This window comes from Gymnoscopelus microlampas, assembly GCF_963454915.1.
Source record: "Gymnoscopelus microlampas genome assembly, contig: SCAFFOLD_64, whole genome shotgun sequence".
NCBI lineage: Eukaryota > Metazoa > Chordata > Actinopteri > Myctophiformes > Myctophidae > Gymnoscopelus > Gymnoscopelus microlampas.
The window spans coordinates 122,963-143,280 of NW_028155631.1; the positions used below are offsets into that span (position 1 = coordinate 122,963).

The following is a 20,318-nucleotide window of genomic DNA, read 5'->3' on the forward strand; positions in this document are numbered from 1 at the left end:
CAATTGGCTTTGCACAGAAATATCCGGTAAAAATACTTTTACTTTTACTCATAAAGTACATTTCAGAGCCTGTACTTTTTTACTTTTACTCGAGTAATTATTTGAATGAGTACTTTTACTTTTACCAAAGTAGTTTTTTACACAAGTAATTGTACTTCTACTCGAGTACAGAATGTCAGTACTTTTCCCATCTCTGTCGCTGAGTCAGAGTCACTGCCACCGTGTATGAAGTCCAAAATAAATCCTTCCAGAATGCTGTCCTGTCCTGTCCCAGTTCCTCCATTCAAGGCTTTTACTAAACGTGTTGTACTAGCCATGAAGAATGCTGTTGTGTTTACTCTCTGACAGAAACACGCTGCTACTTAAGGGCGGTACTCTGGTGCGTGAAACTGGAGAACAATGACTAGCCAGGCCAATCGAAACTCTATGCAAATTCTGGTTGGAATGTTGTTCAACCCCCAAAATACGCACGGAAACTCTCTTAAAAACAGAGCCATGTTCACAATGTAATTGTAACCATTTAATGACTATTTAACGGCTTTCTGGTGGAATACAAACCTTCTTCAACATTCGAACTGTGTTAATATGGGAAAAAACGAAAAACACAAAAAATAAAAATCTAACTTTATTCCCCATTTTCGGCCGTTTGGCAACTTGCGAGTTCTGTACCCAAACACTGTAAGCGGTCACATATATCAAAATTCATATTTAGAACCAATGACCGACTTATATCTGAATATTCGTTATAATTGACTAAATCACTTAGTCTGATGAACCACTTTAACCCTGTGTTATTCTTCATAATACAATGGTGAAGTACAAAAGTAGTGAAAAGAGACGATCTAGAACCTGCGACGCGTTGGGAGCTTGTAGATCTGCTATTTTTAGCTTTAGGCCTAGGGATAACGATGTCAAAAATGGCATTCATAAACTTGCCATTCTTAAATGTCGATGTCCTCGTTGTCCTTCGGTAAAAGTATCAATTCTGCAATGTAGAAATACTCTGTTACAAGTAAAAGACCGGAATTCAAAATGTACTTGAGTAAAGGTACAAAAGTATTGGTATCAAAATGTACTTAAAGTACCAAAAGTAAAAGTACTCTGTATGCAGAATGTCCCGTTTCACAAGTTTTCAACGGTGTAAAAATCTTTTTAAAATAGCAGATCTACAAGCTCACAATGCGTCACACCGCGACGCACTGTGAGCTTGTAGATCGGCTATTTTCAAATGGCCGAAATGTATATAGGGCTGAAGTGGTTAATGTATGTTTTGTTATAATAATCCAAATCTACAAAGTAACTATTAACTAAAGCGTTCAAATAATTGTAGTGGAGTAAAAGTACAATATTTGCGTCTGAGATGTAGGTGAGTAGAAGTATAGTACTTGAGTAAATGTACTTAGTTACACCACTGCTCGCAGGTATAGTAATACAAACCTGTGTGTGTGTGTGTGTGTGTGTGTGTGTGTGTGTGTGTGTGTGTGTTCCAGGCATCTCGGTGCAGTTTGAGGGCAGCAGGGAGGACTCCTTCCCAGATCTGATGACCTGGGCTCAGGAGTGTGGGGCCTCCTGTGAGGGCTTCCAGATCGCCTGCTTCGGAGACGAGGGCTACGGCCTCCGCGCCACCAAGGACATCAAGGTGAGACAAACCATGAACAAAGGGGCTGCTGGGCCGTTAACCCTTGAGACCGGGAAAGCTTCTGTGATTTTTTTATCTATATATACAGTATACTGTACACTAGACACTCGACAAAGCTGGACGCACCACGGTGGCTGCATCGTAAATTATACCCGATCATACTACAGCGGCACACAAAAGCATCTAGCCAGATCCACCTCGAGCTTGTAGATGCTGCTACTTTTGCTGTTTTTGAATTTGAATCCCGAAAAGTACAGTTTTGGACATATGAGGTTTCACCCGACAGAGACTATTTGTAGAATCGGCCTCAGGTCTTAATGGGTTAATTGAAAACGTATCGTAAACCGATATTCAGAACCAGTAACCGCTTAATCTTGCTCATTTAGGTTCATCGATTAATCGAGAGGCAATTTTTTTTCTCGCTCTTATATATTAACGAATCAACACCAAAGTTTTTTACTAACTTACACTCTTAACCAATTGAGACCTGAAGCCGATTCTACATGTCTCCTAAATCTCAACAGTATTCTGAAAAACATATGTTTCTATATCAGTGGTGCTCAATCTTTTTCATGTCAAGGACCCCCAAAATTATATGCATTTAGCCGCAGACCCCCATCAAAATATTTTGTTCCAGGGACCCCCAGAAGCAAAGATTTGAGTTAAAAATGTTCGCTTTAAAAATATATATATTCAGAAGATTTGCACACATTTTCAAGATTTTTCAAAAATAGCAGATCTACAAGCTCGTAGCGCGGCACTCGGTGCCGCGCTATGAGCTTGTATATCTGCTATTTTTGAATAGCCAAAGTGTAAAATAATGCTTTTTAGCTCAAATCAAAAAACGGCACAGTTCCAGGTTAAGTACAATTTACAATTTAGGCATTTAGCAGACGCCCTTAATACAGAGCGACTTACAGTAAGCAAGGTAAACACATACAGCATACATCAAATGCATAGAGACGGTGGCTCAGTAATCTAGGATCATAGACAAACCAAGAACCTAGCATCAGTCTAAACGTAATATAAACAATAATCTGTACATTGAAACTATACAAACTATAGGATGCCAGGTCAACAAATGGCGGTGCCATACCTTTGGTTGATTTGTAGGCCAACATCAGTGTTTTGTACTTGCGGGCAGCAACCGGTAGCCAATGGAGGGAGCGGAGAAGGCACTCTGTGACTATGAGCTTGTAGATCTGCTACTTTTTGAATAGCCAAAAAAAAGAAAAAGCAATCTTAAAATGAAACCAATGCGTTCCCAGTCTCAATGGATTGATACGGTTACACTTTGCCTGTGTGTTTGCATTACTATACTAAAAAAAACATATAGGTATAGATGAGGTTTACAATTAGGACAAAAAAAAGATTCAGGTTGGGGTTAGTGTTAGGATTAGGCATTTAGAAGTTAGGTTTAGGGATTAGAGATTATGCCTGATTTATACTTAGTTGTGCGCTTGTGTCGCGCACCGGAAAATAGCCGATGTGTTGTGAGCTTGTAGATCTGCTATTTTTCGGCTTATGGTAAATGGCAAAAAAAAATGGTATTCATAAATTCACTGTCAAAATGTTAATGTAATCACAAGTATAGTAATACGTGTGTGTGTGTGTGTGTGTGTGTGCGCGCAGGCAGAGGAGCTGTTCCTGTGGATCCCCAGGAAGATGCTGATGACCGTGGAGTCGGCCAAGAACTCTGTCCTGGGTGAGCATTGCTAACACAGGGTTAGCCTTGTGTTCTATCCATTCACGTTTGCTGAACGTAGCTCATTAACCCATTCAATCCGGGAACGCATCTCTGTCATTTTAGATTTCTTTGGCTATTCAAAAATCGTGAACATTTGTGTAAATCTTTGAATAGGCTATATATTTTTTTAAAGCAAACATTTGTAACTCAAATCTTTGCTTCTGGGGATTCTACAAATGTCTTCTAAATCCTAACAGTTTTTTGAGAAACCTTATGTTGCTATAATATCAGTAGTTCTCAAAGTTTTTTTATGTTAAGGACCCCCACAATGATATGTATTTGGCCGTGGACCCCCGTCTCAAAATATGATGTTCCAGGGACCCCCCAGAAGCAAAGATGTTAGTTCAATATATATATGTATTCAAAGATTTGCACACATTTTCACACTTTTTTCCCCCCAAAATAGCAGATGTACAAGCTCATACAGCGGCACTCGGTGTCTCTTAGTTAAAAAATCAAGACAACACTAACCGCGCCCCCCCCCCCCACCCCCACCCCAGGTCCCCTGTACAGCCAGGACAGGATCCTGCAGGCCATGGGCAACGTGACGCTGGCCCTGCACCTGCTGTGCGAGCGGGCCGACCCCGCCTCCCACTGGCTGCCCTACATCAGGAGCCTGCCGCTCCACTACAGCACGCCCCTCTACTACCACGAGGACGAGGTGCGCCAACTGCTGGGCACGCAGGTGCTGCAGGACGTGCTGAGCCAGTACAAGAACACGGCGCGGCAGTACGCCTACTTCTACAAGGTGGTGCAGGTGGGTGACGCGCAGCGCAACGCGGAATATATAGTATCTACAAAGAGAACGTCCAGCGCGCGTCAGCCAGTTTGAAGGTAGAAGGGCTCGGGGCTTCCCTCTTTCCCAGGTGTTTCGCCCAGATGGGCGTGGTTTTGAGGTTAGGTTAAGGCTGGTTCCTGCGACTCGCAAGTAAATATCCCTTTTTTTACTTATTAAAAAATGTATATATATATATTCCAAAATATTTTTTCACAATTATTCATGACAAAATCAGAATTCCATTAAAAATACATTTTTAAAAAACTTTAGAAGTAGTGAAAATAGCAGATCTACAAGCTCACTTGTAAATTGGCTATTTTCACCACTTTGGGTCCCGGGAAGACAAAAGCTTCAGTCACCCCTGCAAAATAATAATAATGTGCAGACCAGTCGAGTGCTCCAGAATGTTATTTGGGTAGTCTCTCCTGAAGTGCCCAGGTATCATTCTCTCTGACACATCAAATATGGAGATAGGAGGTTTCTGCCAGACGGCAACGATATATTACTTTTTGTATTTTTTCGTTAATTAACGGCCTACTTGATCATATTACAGCGTCACACAGAAGCATCAAAAGTAGCAGATCTACAAGCTCGAAAGGTGGCGTGAAGTTTTGAGCTTGTAGATCTGCTACTTTTGAATTTGAATGGACCGTTTTTGACATGAGGTTTCCACCCGTCAGAGACGATACACACACACACACACACACACACACACACACACACACACACACACACACACACACACACACACACACAGCTACACAGTGAAAGAGTATTGCTCTCACAGGACATTGGGACACCAGGAAGTTCCTCAAAAGAAATGCACTTTGCGCGTGGCGTGGGTTTATACAAGTGCTCCTGGTTTGACGGTGTCATCATGCCACGTCTCGCCACACGTTTGAGCTGACTTTTTAGTGCTTCCACCTCGGGCTGCCATTGAACATTGGAACATATGAATACAAGTTTTATTTCCGTTTGCCTTCTAGGCTTCGTAATCAAAAATTGCACAGGGGAGATATGACAAATAATTAAATATACAAAGACATTATTGGCATATTTAATCATTTTATACATGTACAAATAGCAGAAATAGCAGATCTACAAGCTTGCAACGTGTCACGAAGTGACGCGCTGTAAGCTTGTAGATCTGCTATTTCTGCTATTTTTATATTTGAAAATGTATGACCATTTGTCAACATGGAAATGATTATGACGATGATGCAAACATAATTATTATCTCAAATAATTGCGATAAGACGATTATGTAATAATTGTGACAGGCCTACTTCCACCATCATCTGTCCCTGTTCGTCTCAAGGCTCAGACTTGGTAACCGTACGTACAGCTCAGATCAGGGTAGAGGTCAGTTGAAACCACACTCTTGGCTGGGTTGACCGGAAGGAATTTGGTCCATCCTAATGTTGGCAGCATTTCAAAAGATAGGCCAGTTTGGTTACCGTTTTCTCTAGGGCAGGAGTCTTCAGCAGGGGTGGGGGAGCAGATCTACAAGCTCACACCTCGCGCTGCGAGGCGTTGTGAGCTTGTAGATCTGCTATGTTTTCGGCAAAGAGATTGGTGTAGGCTACAGGGTAAAAAGGGTCAAGTTTATTGAGTACTGAGGTGTTTAAGTGGATAAATGTCTGAAAATACACGTTAACAAAGCATTCATTCACACTGATGATAGTGCCGTCCAACAAGTCTATGAAGCCTTCTACGAAGTAAATGAAAAAGTTAAACATCTGCAACACAATTGTATACAGGGGGGTCCCTTCTTCATCTCTCTCTCTCTCTCTCTCTCTCTCTCTCTCTCTCTCTCTCTCTCTCTCTCTCTCTCTCTCTCTCTCTCTCTCTCTCTCTCTCTCTCTCTCTCTCTCTCTCTCTCTCTCTCTCTCTCTCTCTCTCTCTCTCTCTCTCTCTCTCTATTGTCTTGTCTCTGTGTCTTGCCTCTCGCCCCTACCTGTCAGCCGTGGTGTCATGTCCGGCCAGAGGAATCAAGTTAAGACGTTTGCAGAGGTGTAGAGAGAGAGAACAGGGGAGGTGATGAAGGGAGTGGAGAGAGAGAGAGAGAACAGGGGAGGTGATGAAGGGAGTGGAGGGAGAGAACGAGCAAAGTGGCCTCTTGAACTCAATTTCACACTTTTCCTCCTGATAAGCCAGCAATGACACACAGAGGGGGCAGAGGAACCGGTGCGTGTGCAGTACCACGACCTGACCGGCAGGGGGAGACATTGGACTAGTGTTGCACTGAGCATCGTTTTTGTTTTTCCACACAGAACCAGGAGATAACGTGATCCCAAGATTTACTGCTCAGCAGATTTACATTTGTTATTTTCAAAAAAACATATGAACACATCTGAGAAATGTGGAATATTTTTTAAACACAAATTTAGTATGGGGTCCTTGGCAAAAAATATGTTCTGATAGAGTTCCACGGCCAAATATGTACAGGAACCTCCATAAAAGATGAATTGTTAATCGTTTCCCCCCAATTCTTTTTTAAACAAGTTTTGAACAGCTTTCATATAAAATAGGGTTAAAGTGCAAACTGATTATGATACAAATTTAACTGGGTACCTCTTTGAGAACAAAATGCTCTAGATCAGTGGTTCTCACACCCCAGGGTGGTCCTCAGATAATAATACACTTTATTTATATAGCACCTTTTTAAACAATGTTACAAAGTGCTTAAAGGAGGAGTTCACCCAAGAATAATTTGATGACCATGTGTATTTCCGGTAGGAGACACAAATCATCTACTTTGTGTCTCCTACCGGATACATTAGCCGGTAGGAGACGGGAATCAAATTATTAGCTTAGGAATGCGACAAAAACAAAAAATAATCCATGGATTCAAGGCTTCATAGGGTGTGCAATTGATAGAAAATAAGTCATTTTTTGGGTGAACTCCTCCTTTAACAACTTTAAATCAGACAGTGAACAATAAAAACAATTTACAACAACACACAACAGCATAAAGGAGAATCACCGACATTCTGCTGTTAGGAGGTTAAAAAGGCCTTTCTATAATAATGGGTCTTTAATTTGGTTGTAAAAATGGCAATGGAATTATTAACCCTAACGTCCAAAGGAAAGCTGTTCCAGAGTCTAGGGGCCCTGACGGCAAAGGCCCGATCACCCTTGGTCACCAGCCTAGATGTAGGGATATCTAGTAGGGCCACGTCAGAGGACCTTAGGCGGCCGACAGGCACATGGGGATCAAGCAGGTCAGCAAGATATTGTGGTGCCAGGCCATTAAGAGCTTTGAAAGTTAACAATAACATCTTAAAATCTATTCTAAAAGTTACAGGCAGCCAGTGCAGTGCCGCCAGTACCGGGGTTATGTGCTCAGATCTCCTAGTTCCAGTAAATGAGTCTGGCGCGGGATTCTGTATTAATTGTAGACGGTGTATGGAGCCTTTACTGAGAGTGGAGTATAGGGTGTTGCAATAGTCTAGGCGGGATGAAATTAGGGCATTAACGACTTTGTGAAGGTTAGGGGTGGAAAGTATTGGTCTGATTCTATGTATGTTCCTTATGTGGAAAAAGCAGGTACGAACCACATTTTTTACCTGGGCCTGAAGACGGAGGTCAGAGTCCAGTAGTACACCCAGATTCTCAGATGACAGTAAAGGGACAGTTTAAGGATTTAAGACCATTACTGCATCAAAAGTTATCAATACACTATACTATAAAAACTGGTCAAACATTGGCCAAATTAAATAATATAAGAATGAGGCAAACATTTATAAAATAGCTGATCTACAAGCTCACGCCGCCGTACAACGCAAGGCGCTGTGAGCTTGTAGATCGGCGATCACGAAATGTATCTGTGGAGTCAAACTAAATGAAATGCCTCAACTCCTACAATTCCATTCAGGTTCATGTCTTCCTCCTTCTGCCCCCCCCCTAGTTAAAATATGATTATTTTGGCGGGCTGCAGCCTGAAAAGGTTGAGAACCACTGCTTTAGATGGTACCGGTAGTATGTGAATATTAATTTGTCACCTCCCATTCATGTCACATGTCGTTAATCGGTTGGAGCATTGCAACAGCCTCAGCCAAAGATGTGGACAAACGGTAGCTCCGTTTATGTTCTGTTTGTCTCAAGTCAAGGATCAGTGGCCCTCATTTATCAACGCGGTGCAGCCCAAATAATGGGCGTACGGCGAGATCACCGCACCTTTCGGCATTTATCAATATATCCTGACGTGGGCTTCATCCTACCGTACGCTGAGATCTCACGTCTGGTCGAGACCAGTTGTTGACGTTGGCTGCACCCGTTTATTCCATCCTAGACCTGCGGAGCAGCATTGTCTGACTGTCTGACAGGCATCTAGACACATAATCCACTCCTAAATGTATATCTACACTAATAAATAATCCCTGTAAAAATATAACATTTTATAAAGTAATTTAAACAAACTGCTTTAACAGTCATTCAGATAAGATTGTAGATCTGGCTGCATTGAAAATAGCAAATCTACAAGCTCACAAGCCAGCGTCGCATCACGACGCGTTGTGAGCTTGTAGATCTGCTATTTTAAAAATATACGAGCGCTTTTGCGTCGGGAGTCCCGCCGACCATCTTTTCATGGAAAGTGAGGTCTACAAACTTACAGTAGCTTGTCCTATGGTATGGAGTTATGTCATAGGGAGTTATATAGGCTACAACCTGGCTGGGTTAAGGATATAAACCTGACGATCCAATCTCTTACAACGTGGGCGGCACGGTAGGGCGGGCCATACTTTTTTTTTTTTGAAAATCAAAAAAGAGGGGTGTTCAAATGACAGATTTTGGCATGTAGAACACAAATCTGAAGAAATTTTTCAATTCTGATAAACCTAACCTACATTTTTTTGCAGTTGATTATTGTACATTTTTTGATTAATTTGCGATTTTCTTCTAGAAGAAAAAAATATTTTGGGAGGCTTTTATAAAGAATTCCTGTTCAAAATAACAGATGTTGGCATGTAAAACACAAATCTGAAGAAATTTTCCAATTCTGATAAACCTAACCTACATCAATTTGCAATTGATTATTGTCCATTTCTTTGATTAATTAGCGATTTTCTTCTCGAAGACAGAACTTAAGATGGGAGGCTTTTATAAAGAATTCCTGTTCAAATAACAGATGTTTGTGTGTAAAACACAAATCTGAAGAAATGTTTCAATTCTGATAAACCTAACCTACATACATTTGCAGTTGATTATTGTTTTATTAATTTGTAATTAATTCGCTCAGGCCAACTGCAGCAATAGCAACTGCGGCTCTGATTGAATCATCACAGAAGACACCCTATGAAAAGTGATTGATAAAAACAAGGTCAAGATAGCACAGGAGAAGTTGATACGAGAGCTGGGGGATGAATTTGAGGAGAAGTGCAGGAAGGAGGGGGGGGGGGGGGGGGGCGTGTGAGTCCTGCATCCTCTTTGATGGACGGATTGACCTGACCAATGTAATGATGGAAGCTGAGGGCAGTGACCAATCTTTTCCTGCAAAGATGAGGGAAGAACATAGTGTTGTCAGTGAGCCTGGCAGCAACTATATGTTCCATTTTACCCCAGAAACAGCAACTAAAGAGGAGTCACATGCAGTGCAGATTGCTAAGGTCCTTTTTGCTTGGCTGAGAGAGAAAGGTTTTCATAAGACCTTGTGGGCCATTGGAGGAGACTCAACAAATGTCAACAGTGGTGTAAAAGCTGGAGTATTGTGAGGAAGCTGGAGCTGCACATGGGAAGACACCTGGTCTGGTTGGTGTGCAACTTACACACTGGTGAACTGCCCCTCCGCTGGCTCATTGTTGAACTTGAAGGTCCTACTCTGTCAACAAATTATCTGGACCAATACTAAAGCTCCTTGATTCAGCTACAGAGTTGGGATATCAATCCAAAATTTACCAGGATCTCTGATGGCCCTTCACTGATCAAGCTGCCTTACAAGGTCATTCAAGATTTCTCGACTGATCAACACTATGGCTATCAAATTGTTTGTGCATTCGGAGACAGAGTGGTTCCTACAAGGCTGGATCTGTTGGATATTGGGCCACAATGGGCCAGTAAACCACAGCCACCGGCTCACCACAGCAAACAGACTTCTCAGGCTCTGGGTGTCAAAGCATGGACTGAGAGGAAAGAATCAGAAAAATCTGCAGTTCATTGTGGAATACATCATTGGAGTGTATTATCCATGTTGGTTCAATGTGAAGATCAAGGAGTCCTGGATTGAAGGGCCTAGGCACATCCTGTTTCAGCTGGACTGCCTGAAGTCTCAGAGGAAGTAGGTACTGGACATTGTGATGCCAACTGTTAGAAGATCTGCTTGGTATGCCCATAATGAATCCACCCTCCAAACACTGCTGAGCGCTAAGGATCAGAAGGAGAGGATTGAGGGGGTGGAGGGAATCCTGGCCATCAGGGGAGAAGGAGACCCAGACACTCAGCTGGGGGACTCCTCTGTAAGAACCATAGGGACAACTGAGATCAATTATGATGCTTCCAGCATTGGTGGATTGATTAGCTGGTCAGAAGGTGTGTCAGAGCCACCTCTCACTTGCATACTAAACACATCGGAGATGAAAAACTTCAATGTCATCCCATGGAGGTGCCCAACTGGCCCTGCCACACTCAGAGCATTGAGAGGGTTGTCAAAATGGTGACTGAGGCTTCTTCTACATACTTCTCTAAGGAAAAGAGGGATGGAGGGATCAGGACTCAGGAGACCAGCAGGAGACTGATGTCTAAGGCAAAGCGTCAAAGCAGGACTTGTACAACCTAGCAAAGTTCAGGAAGTGATAATTGATCTTCATAATTGTATCCAGTGATATACATGCACTTCCATTGTGAATAAATATGTAAGTTTGATTTGGCTTTGTCAATATAAAGTATTTTCCTTATGTCTTTTAATATCCTAAAATGAGGCTAAAAAGGGCAAAATTAGTCATTTTGAAGTACAAAATAATGTAGGTTAGAGTTATTCCACCTAAAAAATAATGTCACATTTGAATTCCCCATATAAAAACACATCATTTAGACACCCCACATGTTAGGATTTCCTTTGGATTTTAATATCTTATAAATTAATTAGAACGGGTACAATTAGCGATATAAAAATGCAAAAAAATGTAGGTAAGAGTTGTCCTATCCAAAAAATAATGTCATATTTGAACTCTCCATCAAAAAACACATAAAATAGACACCCCTCTTTTTTGGATTTCCTTAATATTCATTTTAGCACCTGAGTATGGCCCGCCCTAGCGGCACGGGATCACTGCAGTCTGCAGACCGCCCGAGTCTCATGGGGAATATAGCCTACTACATGACTGCTTTAGTGTAACTTGCACTGCTCGGTATGGGGTAAATAAATATAAAAACGTATTCCATTCATGGCGATGTAATTGGTATCATAATATGTCATTCATGTAGGCTACAAGCCTACGTGACAATTAGATTGTACCGCTACGGTACGGAGTGTGTGTGTGTGTGTGAGAGAGAGAGGGGCGTGTGTGGCGAGGCGAAGCGAAGCGATCGGGGGAAACTATTTCTTATTGGCTTTTCATGTCTTTGGTCGTATTCTGGTTCGTCTTCATGTCGTAAAATCGGGGCGTTTTGAGAATATTTAAGGGCGTGTTATTTAAATGACGCTCGGTTTCAGCCGTGACATTTATCAACACTGGGACCAAGTGTACGCTCGGATCAGCTGTGTAGCATGCGTTGATAAATGTGACTTTGACGTTGGTGTACGGCCGAATATATGGAAAAATATACGCCGGTTTATACGCTGCGTTGATAAATGAGGGCCAGTGTCTCTTAGAATTTCTGAAATCTCATTTTACCTACAGTACAGTACACTGGCCGCCATTGTCAATGAACGTCCACAAGGTGGCAGTGGTGTGTTCTATGAAGCCAACAGTAATTTCATATTGGTGAGATACGGTGTTTTGACAAAGTAAATACTCAAGTATCCAAAAGTATACAAATTGCAAAGTATTTATTGTTATATCAATGCATTGCCGTGTTGAAATGTAGAACATTTACCGATCTACAAGCAACATTCTGACAACAAATCTTGTATGGGGGGTCCCTGGTACAACATATTTTCGATGGGGGAGGGGGGGGGAGAGGGGGGTCCGTGGCCAAACACATTTTAATGTGGAGGTCCTTGACATGAAAAAAGTTAAAAGATTCACTGCGTAACACAGCAGAGAGGTACCCAGATAAAACCTCTTCATGACCAAGTGGCACCGGGCTGAACGACGAAACGTGTGACATGTTAGACCCCCCCCCCCCCCCCTCATTCCTTTGAGCTCTCCTCTGCGCTTGACTTGAGACGCACGTGTGCGTGCGTGTGTGTGTGTGTGTGTGTGTGTGCGCGCGCGCGCGCGTGTGTGTGTGTGTCAGTGTCCTGTCCCCTTGTCTTCGCTACATCTCCCTCTCCTCCCTCTCTCTCCGTTCTGTCCTTCCTCTGCCGTCCGTGTCTCCCTCCTCCCTCTCTTCTTCTCCTCCTCACCTTTGCATTTTTCCCATCCCTTCATCCCTTCCGCCTTCCCCTTTCATTTTCTTATCTCCGACCCTTACCCCTCCCCACCACACACTACCCTCCTCCTCCGTTCTCGTTTTTTTTTTTTTTTTTTTTGGGGGGGGTGGAGTGTCAGTGTAATGACTACTGTCAATGTCAACCCCTCTCTCTCTCTCTCTCTCTCTCTCTCTCTCTCTCGCTCCCCCCCTCCCTCCCTCCCTCCCTCCCCCTCTCCTCGGAGGCGGGCCTCAGATGACCGGGCAGGAAAATTAGCTTGTCGCATTGGCTTTGAATTGAATTGACCTGATTGTACCTTCCTCTCCTCCTCCGCACATGTAGAGTAGAGAGACAGACGCAAAAAAAAAAAAACCTCTCTCTCTCTCTCTCTCTTCTGCCCCCCTTCAACCCACCCCCACCCCTCCCAATCTCCCTCTCTGTCCACTCCTCTCTTTGTTCAATGTATGAGCGGGGACGCGCGCGCACACACACACGCACATGTTGATGTATGTTGCATGCAGATAGACGAGATGCAATGGAGACATAAGCTCTGTGAGCTTGTAGATCGTCTCGTTTTCGGTGCACGGCGAGACACGGCGCGCACCCAGTTATAAATATAAATGGGACTATATATGTAGGCCTTCATGTAGCGTCACTGTCGGGCAGAAACCGTGTATCTCCATATTTCAACTTATCTTGTTTTATTAATATTTGTATTTTTATTCTCGTAAATGAATGCCACCAGCAACGGTATTCAGCCACCTACACCTTTCTGCAAACACACACACACACACACACACACACACACACACACACACACACACACACACACACACACACACTCACACACCCCACCCCACCCCCCCGAGGTGGGATTTGACTGTCAGAATGGAAGTGTATGGGTGGATGTATCTATACAAGGACCTCTATAAGGTGACCCCCAGTAATGCTGTACATACAGACGGAGTACAGTACAGTAGAGCAATGGTTCCCAAAGTGGGGGTCAGGACCCCCAGGGGGGCCGCCAAATTATTTTGGGGGGTCCCCAGGTGATTAGCTTAATGTGCAATGTTTTCTCACTCAACAGTAAACAAACAACATACAGTATAAATGTATAGGGTATCTATCTGCACATGTCTTAAGTGACAGTTTAATAACTTTTGAGACCTTTTTGATACCTCTAAAATAAAAAATAATAATAAGACCATTACTACGCCAAAAGTAACAAACAAACTATACTATAAAAATGGTAAAAAATTGGCAAGTATTACCTAAGAAAGAGGAAAACATTGGACAATATATAGCCCATCTTGCAAGGCATTGTGTAGATCGGCTATTTTCACAATATTTATCTGTGGAACCGAGTCAAACTAAATGTTATGCCTCAACTCCTACAATTTCAAGCGCTTGTCAGGGTGAAGGGTCCCCAGTGGGGGGTCACGGCATGAAAAGTTAGGGAACCCCTGCAGTAGAGTATGTGTGCAGTGCAAGGTGTCATCATATCTCTCTCTCTCTCTCTCTTTCGTTTCTGTATTTGGTGTGAGAAGTTGATTTGGTAATAACTTGGCCTTTTAGGTGTATCAGTGTCTGTTTGGGGGCGTGGCTGTTGATGATCATTTCATAGTGAACCGTCACAATACATGTCAATTTAGGGCAGTGGTTCTCAAACGTTTTCATGTCAAGGACCCCCAAATTGACACGGACCCCCATTTGAAAAGATATGCCAAGGACTTCCATAAAATAAGATTTTTACGGTAGCAGTGATTCTCAACCATTTTAGTTTCAAGGACCTCCAGTTTGACATGCATTAAGCTACGTTCCCTCATTTCTATCCCTGGTAGGGACCCCAATTTCTATTGTAAAATCGGTCAATTTGGTTCCTAACTATCCATCATGTACCTGGGGACCCCCTGGAACTCCCTCAAGGACCCCTGGGGGACCCCGGACCCCACTTTGAGAACCAATGATTTAGGGGTCCTTGACATGAATACGTTTGAGAACTTTGAGCTCTAGGCTACTACTTCATTACTTACTGCACTACACGACAGGCACGCAGACACAGACTTGAACCTAACGTGTCCTCCGTGCAGATTCCTTCTCTTCCTCCTCTCCGATTGGCCCGGCACACCGGCCACCTGCGCTTAGCCAATTAGCCGGCCTCGCTGATGCATAATACCCACGAGCATTTGCACCGTGTCAGGGCTCTGTCGGCTAATTGATTTACGGGACCCTCACTGTACCTTTTTTAGTGTCGCCACTTCGCTCACGCTGTCCCCTCTCTCAAACATGCACACACACACACACACACACACACACACACACACACACACACACACACACACACACACACACACACACACACACACACACACACACACACACACACACACACACACACATACACACACTTCCACCACTTAGGCTATCCATGCCTTCGCCACGCTCTCTCTCTCTAATGCAGCCACGTGGCACCACACACACACACACACACACACACACACACACACACACACACACACACACACACACACTCCACAGTGGCACATGATGGATGACCCTTGTCTGGTGATGCTAATGCATCAAGAGCTCAAGCTGCAGCTGTGTGTGTGTGTGTGTGTGTGTGTGTGTGTGTGTGTGTGTGTGTGTGTGTGTGCGCGCGCGTGTGTGCGTTTGCCACCTACTCACTTTTGGTGTGCTTTTGGTCTAGGTCCTTTTTTAAAGAGTGTTTGCAGTAAAACTGCACCTGAATAACGTCTCCCTGTCAAAGAGTGAAGAAGAACTCCGGTAGAACTTTTTTCTTTTCTTTGTGCTTCACTCAAGCTCCTCTGGCTGCTCCTGTCTAGGGTTCAAATCCGGAACCGAAGGAACCGGATCCAACATTGATTAACCGGAATCGGTTCCATCACATTTGGAACCGTATCTGGAACCGGGTTTTTATCACACTGTCAGAGCTGGTATGTGGACGTAACATCTGCGATACAATTACAACACTGTGGTTCTCAAACTTAAAAATGTCAAGGACCACCATAACCCTTGAGAGTGTACAAATGGAACACCCTTGGTTCCATTCCATTCTCTGTTCTCAGAACCATTCTTTTGGTTCTGAGAGTGTACAAATGGAACCAAATGGACCCTTACCATTTGGTTCCATTTGTACAGTCTCAGAGTTACAGACCTGCAAGGGTCCATTTGCAACCCTCTATTATTGGCATTGTTATAGGGAACCGTTAAGGAATCGCACCGTTACAATCCTAAAGGACCCCAACCCTGCTCCTGCTCCATGTGGACCGTGGTCCCACTGGTGGACCGGGAGGATATTGCAAGTGGGCCAAACACTAAGATTGTATAATAATACAATAATATAATATAACTTTATTTGTATATTTTCTTTTGTGCTTTTTCCATTTTTTTCCTCCCAAATTGAGTCTTTATGCCAATTACTCGCCACACACATTTATGTGTTATCACTGCTGTTGTATCCTATACTAACTCACCTGCCAGTGAGGAGCCCCCACCGGGAGGACGTCGAGCCTTCTACCTACTCCTCCCGCCCAACACTACATGCTGACAAGTGGCACCCCAGGTGCCACCCCAGCCTGTAGGAATATGTGCAGTGAAAAATATCATCCTCCCCGCCCGCCTTCCCTTCCCCCGAACGCGGGCCAATTGTTCGTATAGACGCTCGACAAAGCCGTATGCACCGAGGTGGATTTGAACCCACACCCGCCGCAGTGGTGGGCAGGCACCACTGCGCCACCCGAGCGCCATAGTATAACTCAATACATAAGAAGTAATGATAATGGGATTTTGTTTTTGTTTTTAAAAGGTGTTTTCATTGTGATACCGATAAATAGGATCTTAGTATGTTAGTTTCATTGATCCAAGCTGGACATTCACTTAATATTTTTGTTTGAGAACCACCATAATGCGGTGGTTCTCAAACGTTTTCATGGCAAGGTCTCCCAAATCAACATGCATTTGGGTCATGGACCCCCATCTGAAAATGTTCTTGTACCAGGGAGATCTGTATGGGGGTTTGCGTGCGGATTTCCAGTGACTATAGGGAGATACAGACCAAGACTATCATAGATACGTAAGCAAATATCATACTCGATAAAAATGCATCTATGATAGTCTCGATCCAAGGCTAGGCTGGTGTGTGTGTGGTAATAGAGTCTGTTCGTCCGTCAGCGCTACTGATTCTAACCAACAAACAGGTTCAATGAAGATCACACAGCACAGAGCTGACCAGGGTCGTGAGCGTGCTGAACGCGCTTATGCGCATGTGTGTTTGTGTGTATGTGTGTGCGCTCACACGCACGGCTGCAATACATACAATTTCAGTGAAGACTGACTAACCTTCCTGATACCCTGCACTAAAAATTGGTTTCCCTTGGAAAAAGCTACGGGACCGATGGGAACGGGAGATAGACGCCGGTTGAGCCGAGGAGAAGGGTGGAGGAAGAGGAGGAGGAGGAGGAGGAGGAGGGACCCCAAAAAATTGAGTAAAGGGTTTTTTGGGTTGAAGACGGATAATAGCCTGTAGTGCAGATTGCCTGACCCCTCTCTCCTCAGCTCCTCTCACCTATCACAGTGTGTGTGTGTGTGTGTGTGTGTGTGTACAAATGTATACACTGCCTGTGTGCGTGTGCCGGCCGTTGTGTGTTGTAAGGGGGGTGGAAAGGGGGCTATGTTATGGAGTGAGAGAGAGAGAGAGGGTGTTGAGCCCTCTGCTATGTCGACAGCCATTAAAAGATAAGCTAGGGTTAGCCGAGTGCTGGTTAAGGTGAGAGGCGTTTGGGTGCTGATCCTCGGGGCCCCTCGCCTACCAACAAACATGTCGGGGAGGAGAGAGAGAGGGGAGGGGAAGGGGGAGGGCACTGATGGACAGTAACGAAAGTATATTTACTCGGGTACTGTATTTAAAAGACCCACTTCATCCGTTTTTCAAACTATGTTCATGTAACTGGTCCTCGCTAATGTTCATTTTAAGATGGCACCATTTCTGGCTTCTCGTCGGCTGAAAAACGTTCAAAATGTCACCACAGAGGACAAAAAAAAACACTTCCGGTTTAAACCGTGACATGTTCGAGCGAAGAACGCGCATGGGTGTGCCCGTGGGGTTCAACCGGAGCTCATGCACGTGAGCGCCCGGAAGAGTTTAAAAAGCGTATTTACTTTATATTTTGGGAATGCGGATTACGCATTCAATTTTGTATTTATATATATATATATATTTTTTTTTTATAGCCAATTTATTTAGGCTTAAGTGGTTCAACTGATTTTGATGCTGTATTAACTCATTTAGCTGGGGAACTCTTGGAACCCCCTCAAGTGAGAGCCACTGCCATAATGATCAAAGTGAGTGACAGAGTGTTTCTTCTACATTACCACAAATTTAGGAACATTCACACCCTTATTCATGATGACACAAATGTATGAAGAGGTGAACGGAGCACATTCCCTTAGCCAGTCTCTCACGCCTTGCATAACCATGTAAACCTTTAGCCATTAGTAACGGACAGAAGATTTACGAAACAACATTACAAAGTGTACAAAAATGGCAAACAAAGCAAAATACAGCAACAGACCTTAACTTTATTTTTGTGTCCCTTTTATGCGAAGTATGTATGGAGGTCCCTGATGTCATCAGTATATGCCCCATATGCCCATATCGGTGGGATCCACGGTTTAGGCCACCCGGATCTCCATAATGTATATGGGCATATCGGTCGGAATGGCGGTTCCGGACAACCGCCTATCCCACCAACTTTTGACACCAGGCACCTAACACCCTCGGGTCCTCGCCAATATGCACGGCGCGTCTGAAGTCTTATCAGTTGGCCAGTTCTCAAGACGCGGAAAGAACAGCCACACTTGCACACACACACACGCACGCACACACTCCTATGCGCTGAGATTCCGCACCTTTACAGTAGGATTGTGAACGCGGTCCCACCGACTGTTCTGACTTAACTCCCATAGTCTGGGTTTTGTCTCTATTCTGGTTCTCTCTCTCTCTCTTTCTCTATCTAAACCTCCACCACCTTTACTCCATCCCTGCTGTTCAACCTCCGTGCCCCCTCCCCCCCCATCTCCTCTATTTCTATTCTTTACTTTTTCTCTTTTTTTGCCCCCCCCCCCCTCATTGGTACCTCCCTCATTTTCCATCTCGTATATACGCGCTAAACTCCCCGCGCTCGCTCCACCCCGCCTCTAACACTCTGCTATGTCTCCATCACCACCTCTCTCTCTCTCGCTCTCTCGCTCTCGCTCTCTCTCTCTCTCTCTCCTTGCAAACTAAGCTTAGGCCAGTTTGCAAATGAGCCCTTGGAGGTTGGCGGTGGCTTTAAATGGAGATTCCACTGGCATCGACGGACAGACACACGCACACGCGCGCACACACACACTCACACTCACACTCACACACTCACACTGGCCATGTCAGGCCCAAATTGATGAGGCAGATTTATGACGGCTGCTGGGCACAACAAATTAAGTTGACAGTGATGTATGGGGGGCTAGCGTCACCCTGATCTCCCCCCAGCCCCCCGAACACCCCCCTTACCCGTACCCTCCCTGCACCGACGGACGCTCCTGCTCTCTCTCTCTCTTGTCACACACACACACACGTTTGTGTTACTGTACTTGTGAGGACATCAACGTTTTAGGACGGCGATTTTATGAATGCAATTTAAACGTTTGTTTTTGTCATTTTTAACCCTAGCACTAAAGCTGACAATAGCGGATTTACAAGCTCACTTCGGTGCATTGACGCTGGCGCACAACTGAGTACAAATCCGCTATTACTCGTGTGTGTGTCCGTGACCCAAATGCCTAATCCTGACCCCAACCCCAACCTGAGATTCCTCTTACTCAAAAATGATCTTGTGAGGGCCAGGAAATGTGTCCTCACACTGTCTATTTCTCAAATTCTACTATGCTTGGTGGGGACACTTGGCCCTCACAAGTATGGTAATACATGTACACACACACACACACACACACACACACACACACACACACACACACACACACACACACACACACACACACACACACACACACACACACACACACACACACACACACACTGACACTAGCCCCTTACTCCCACGCCTTCTTGTTAGGCATATCCCCGTTAGACAGACCGTCCGGCATAATGAAATTCCACATACTGATTTGTGTTTTTTCTTCTCTCTCTCTTTCTCTCTCTATCTCCATGTCCTCTACCTTTCTTTCTTCTCTCACTGTGTCACTTATACTTCTTCTCCATTTCTTCCTCTCTCTCTCTCTCTCTCTCTCTCTCTCTCTTCCACCTCGCTGTCAATCCCTCCAGACTCATCCCACTGCCAGCAAACTGTCCTTGAAGGACGCCTTCACGTTCGACGACTACAGGTCAGTGTGTGTGTGTGTGTGTGTGTGTGTGTGTGTGTGTGTGTGTGTGTGTGTGTGTGTGTGTGTGTGAGAGAGAGAGGGAGAGAGAGAGGCGGGGGTTGCCTGTGTGTGTGTTACCTGTGTCTTGGCCTGTTTTGCAAATTGGCCACGTCTTCCTCCGACGCAGTAAAAACCCTCAGTGTTCATTTAACTCTGAGAGGAGGACAAATGGAACCAAATGGACCCGTAAGGGTCCATTTGGTTC

The 20,318-nt window shown here is 44.3% G+C and overlaps 1 protein-coding gene across 1 annotated transcript in view; it reads left to right on the forward strand.

The window, feature by feature from the left end:
• Nucleotides 1-20,318, forward strand: part of LOC311041355 (actin-histidine N-methyltransferase-like) — a 72,144-nt gene that overhangs the window by 24,399 nt on the left and 27,427 nt on the right. The window contains exons 4-7 of the mRNA XM_084086267.1: nucleotides 1,491-1,639; nucleotides 3,272-3,344; nucleotides 3,887-4,143; nucleotides 20,016-20,074. Coding sequence (XP_083942393.1) covers nucleotides 1,491-1,639; nucleotides 3,272-3,344; nucleotides 3,887-4,143; nucleotides 20,016-20,074 — 538 coding nt within the window. The remainder of the gene's footprint in view (nucleotides 1-1,490; nucleotides 1,640-3,271; nucleotides 3,345-3,886; nucleotides 4,144-20,015; nucleotides 20,075-20,318) is intronic.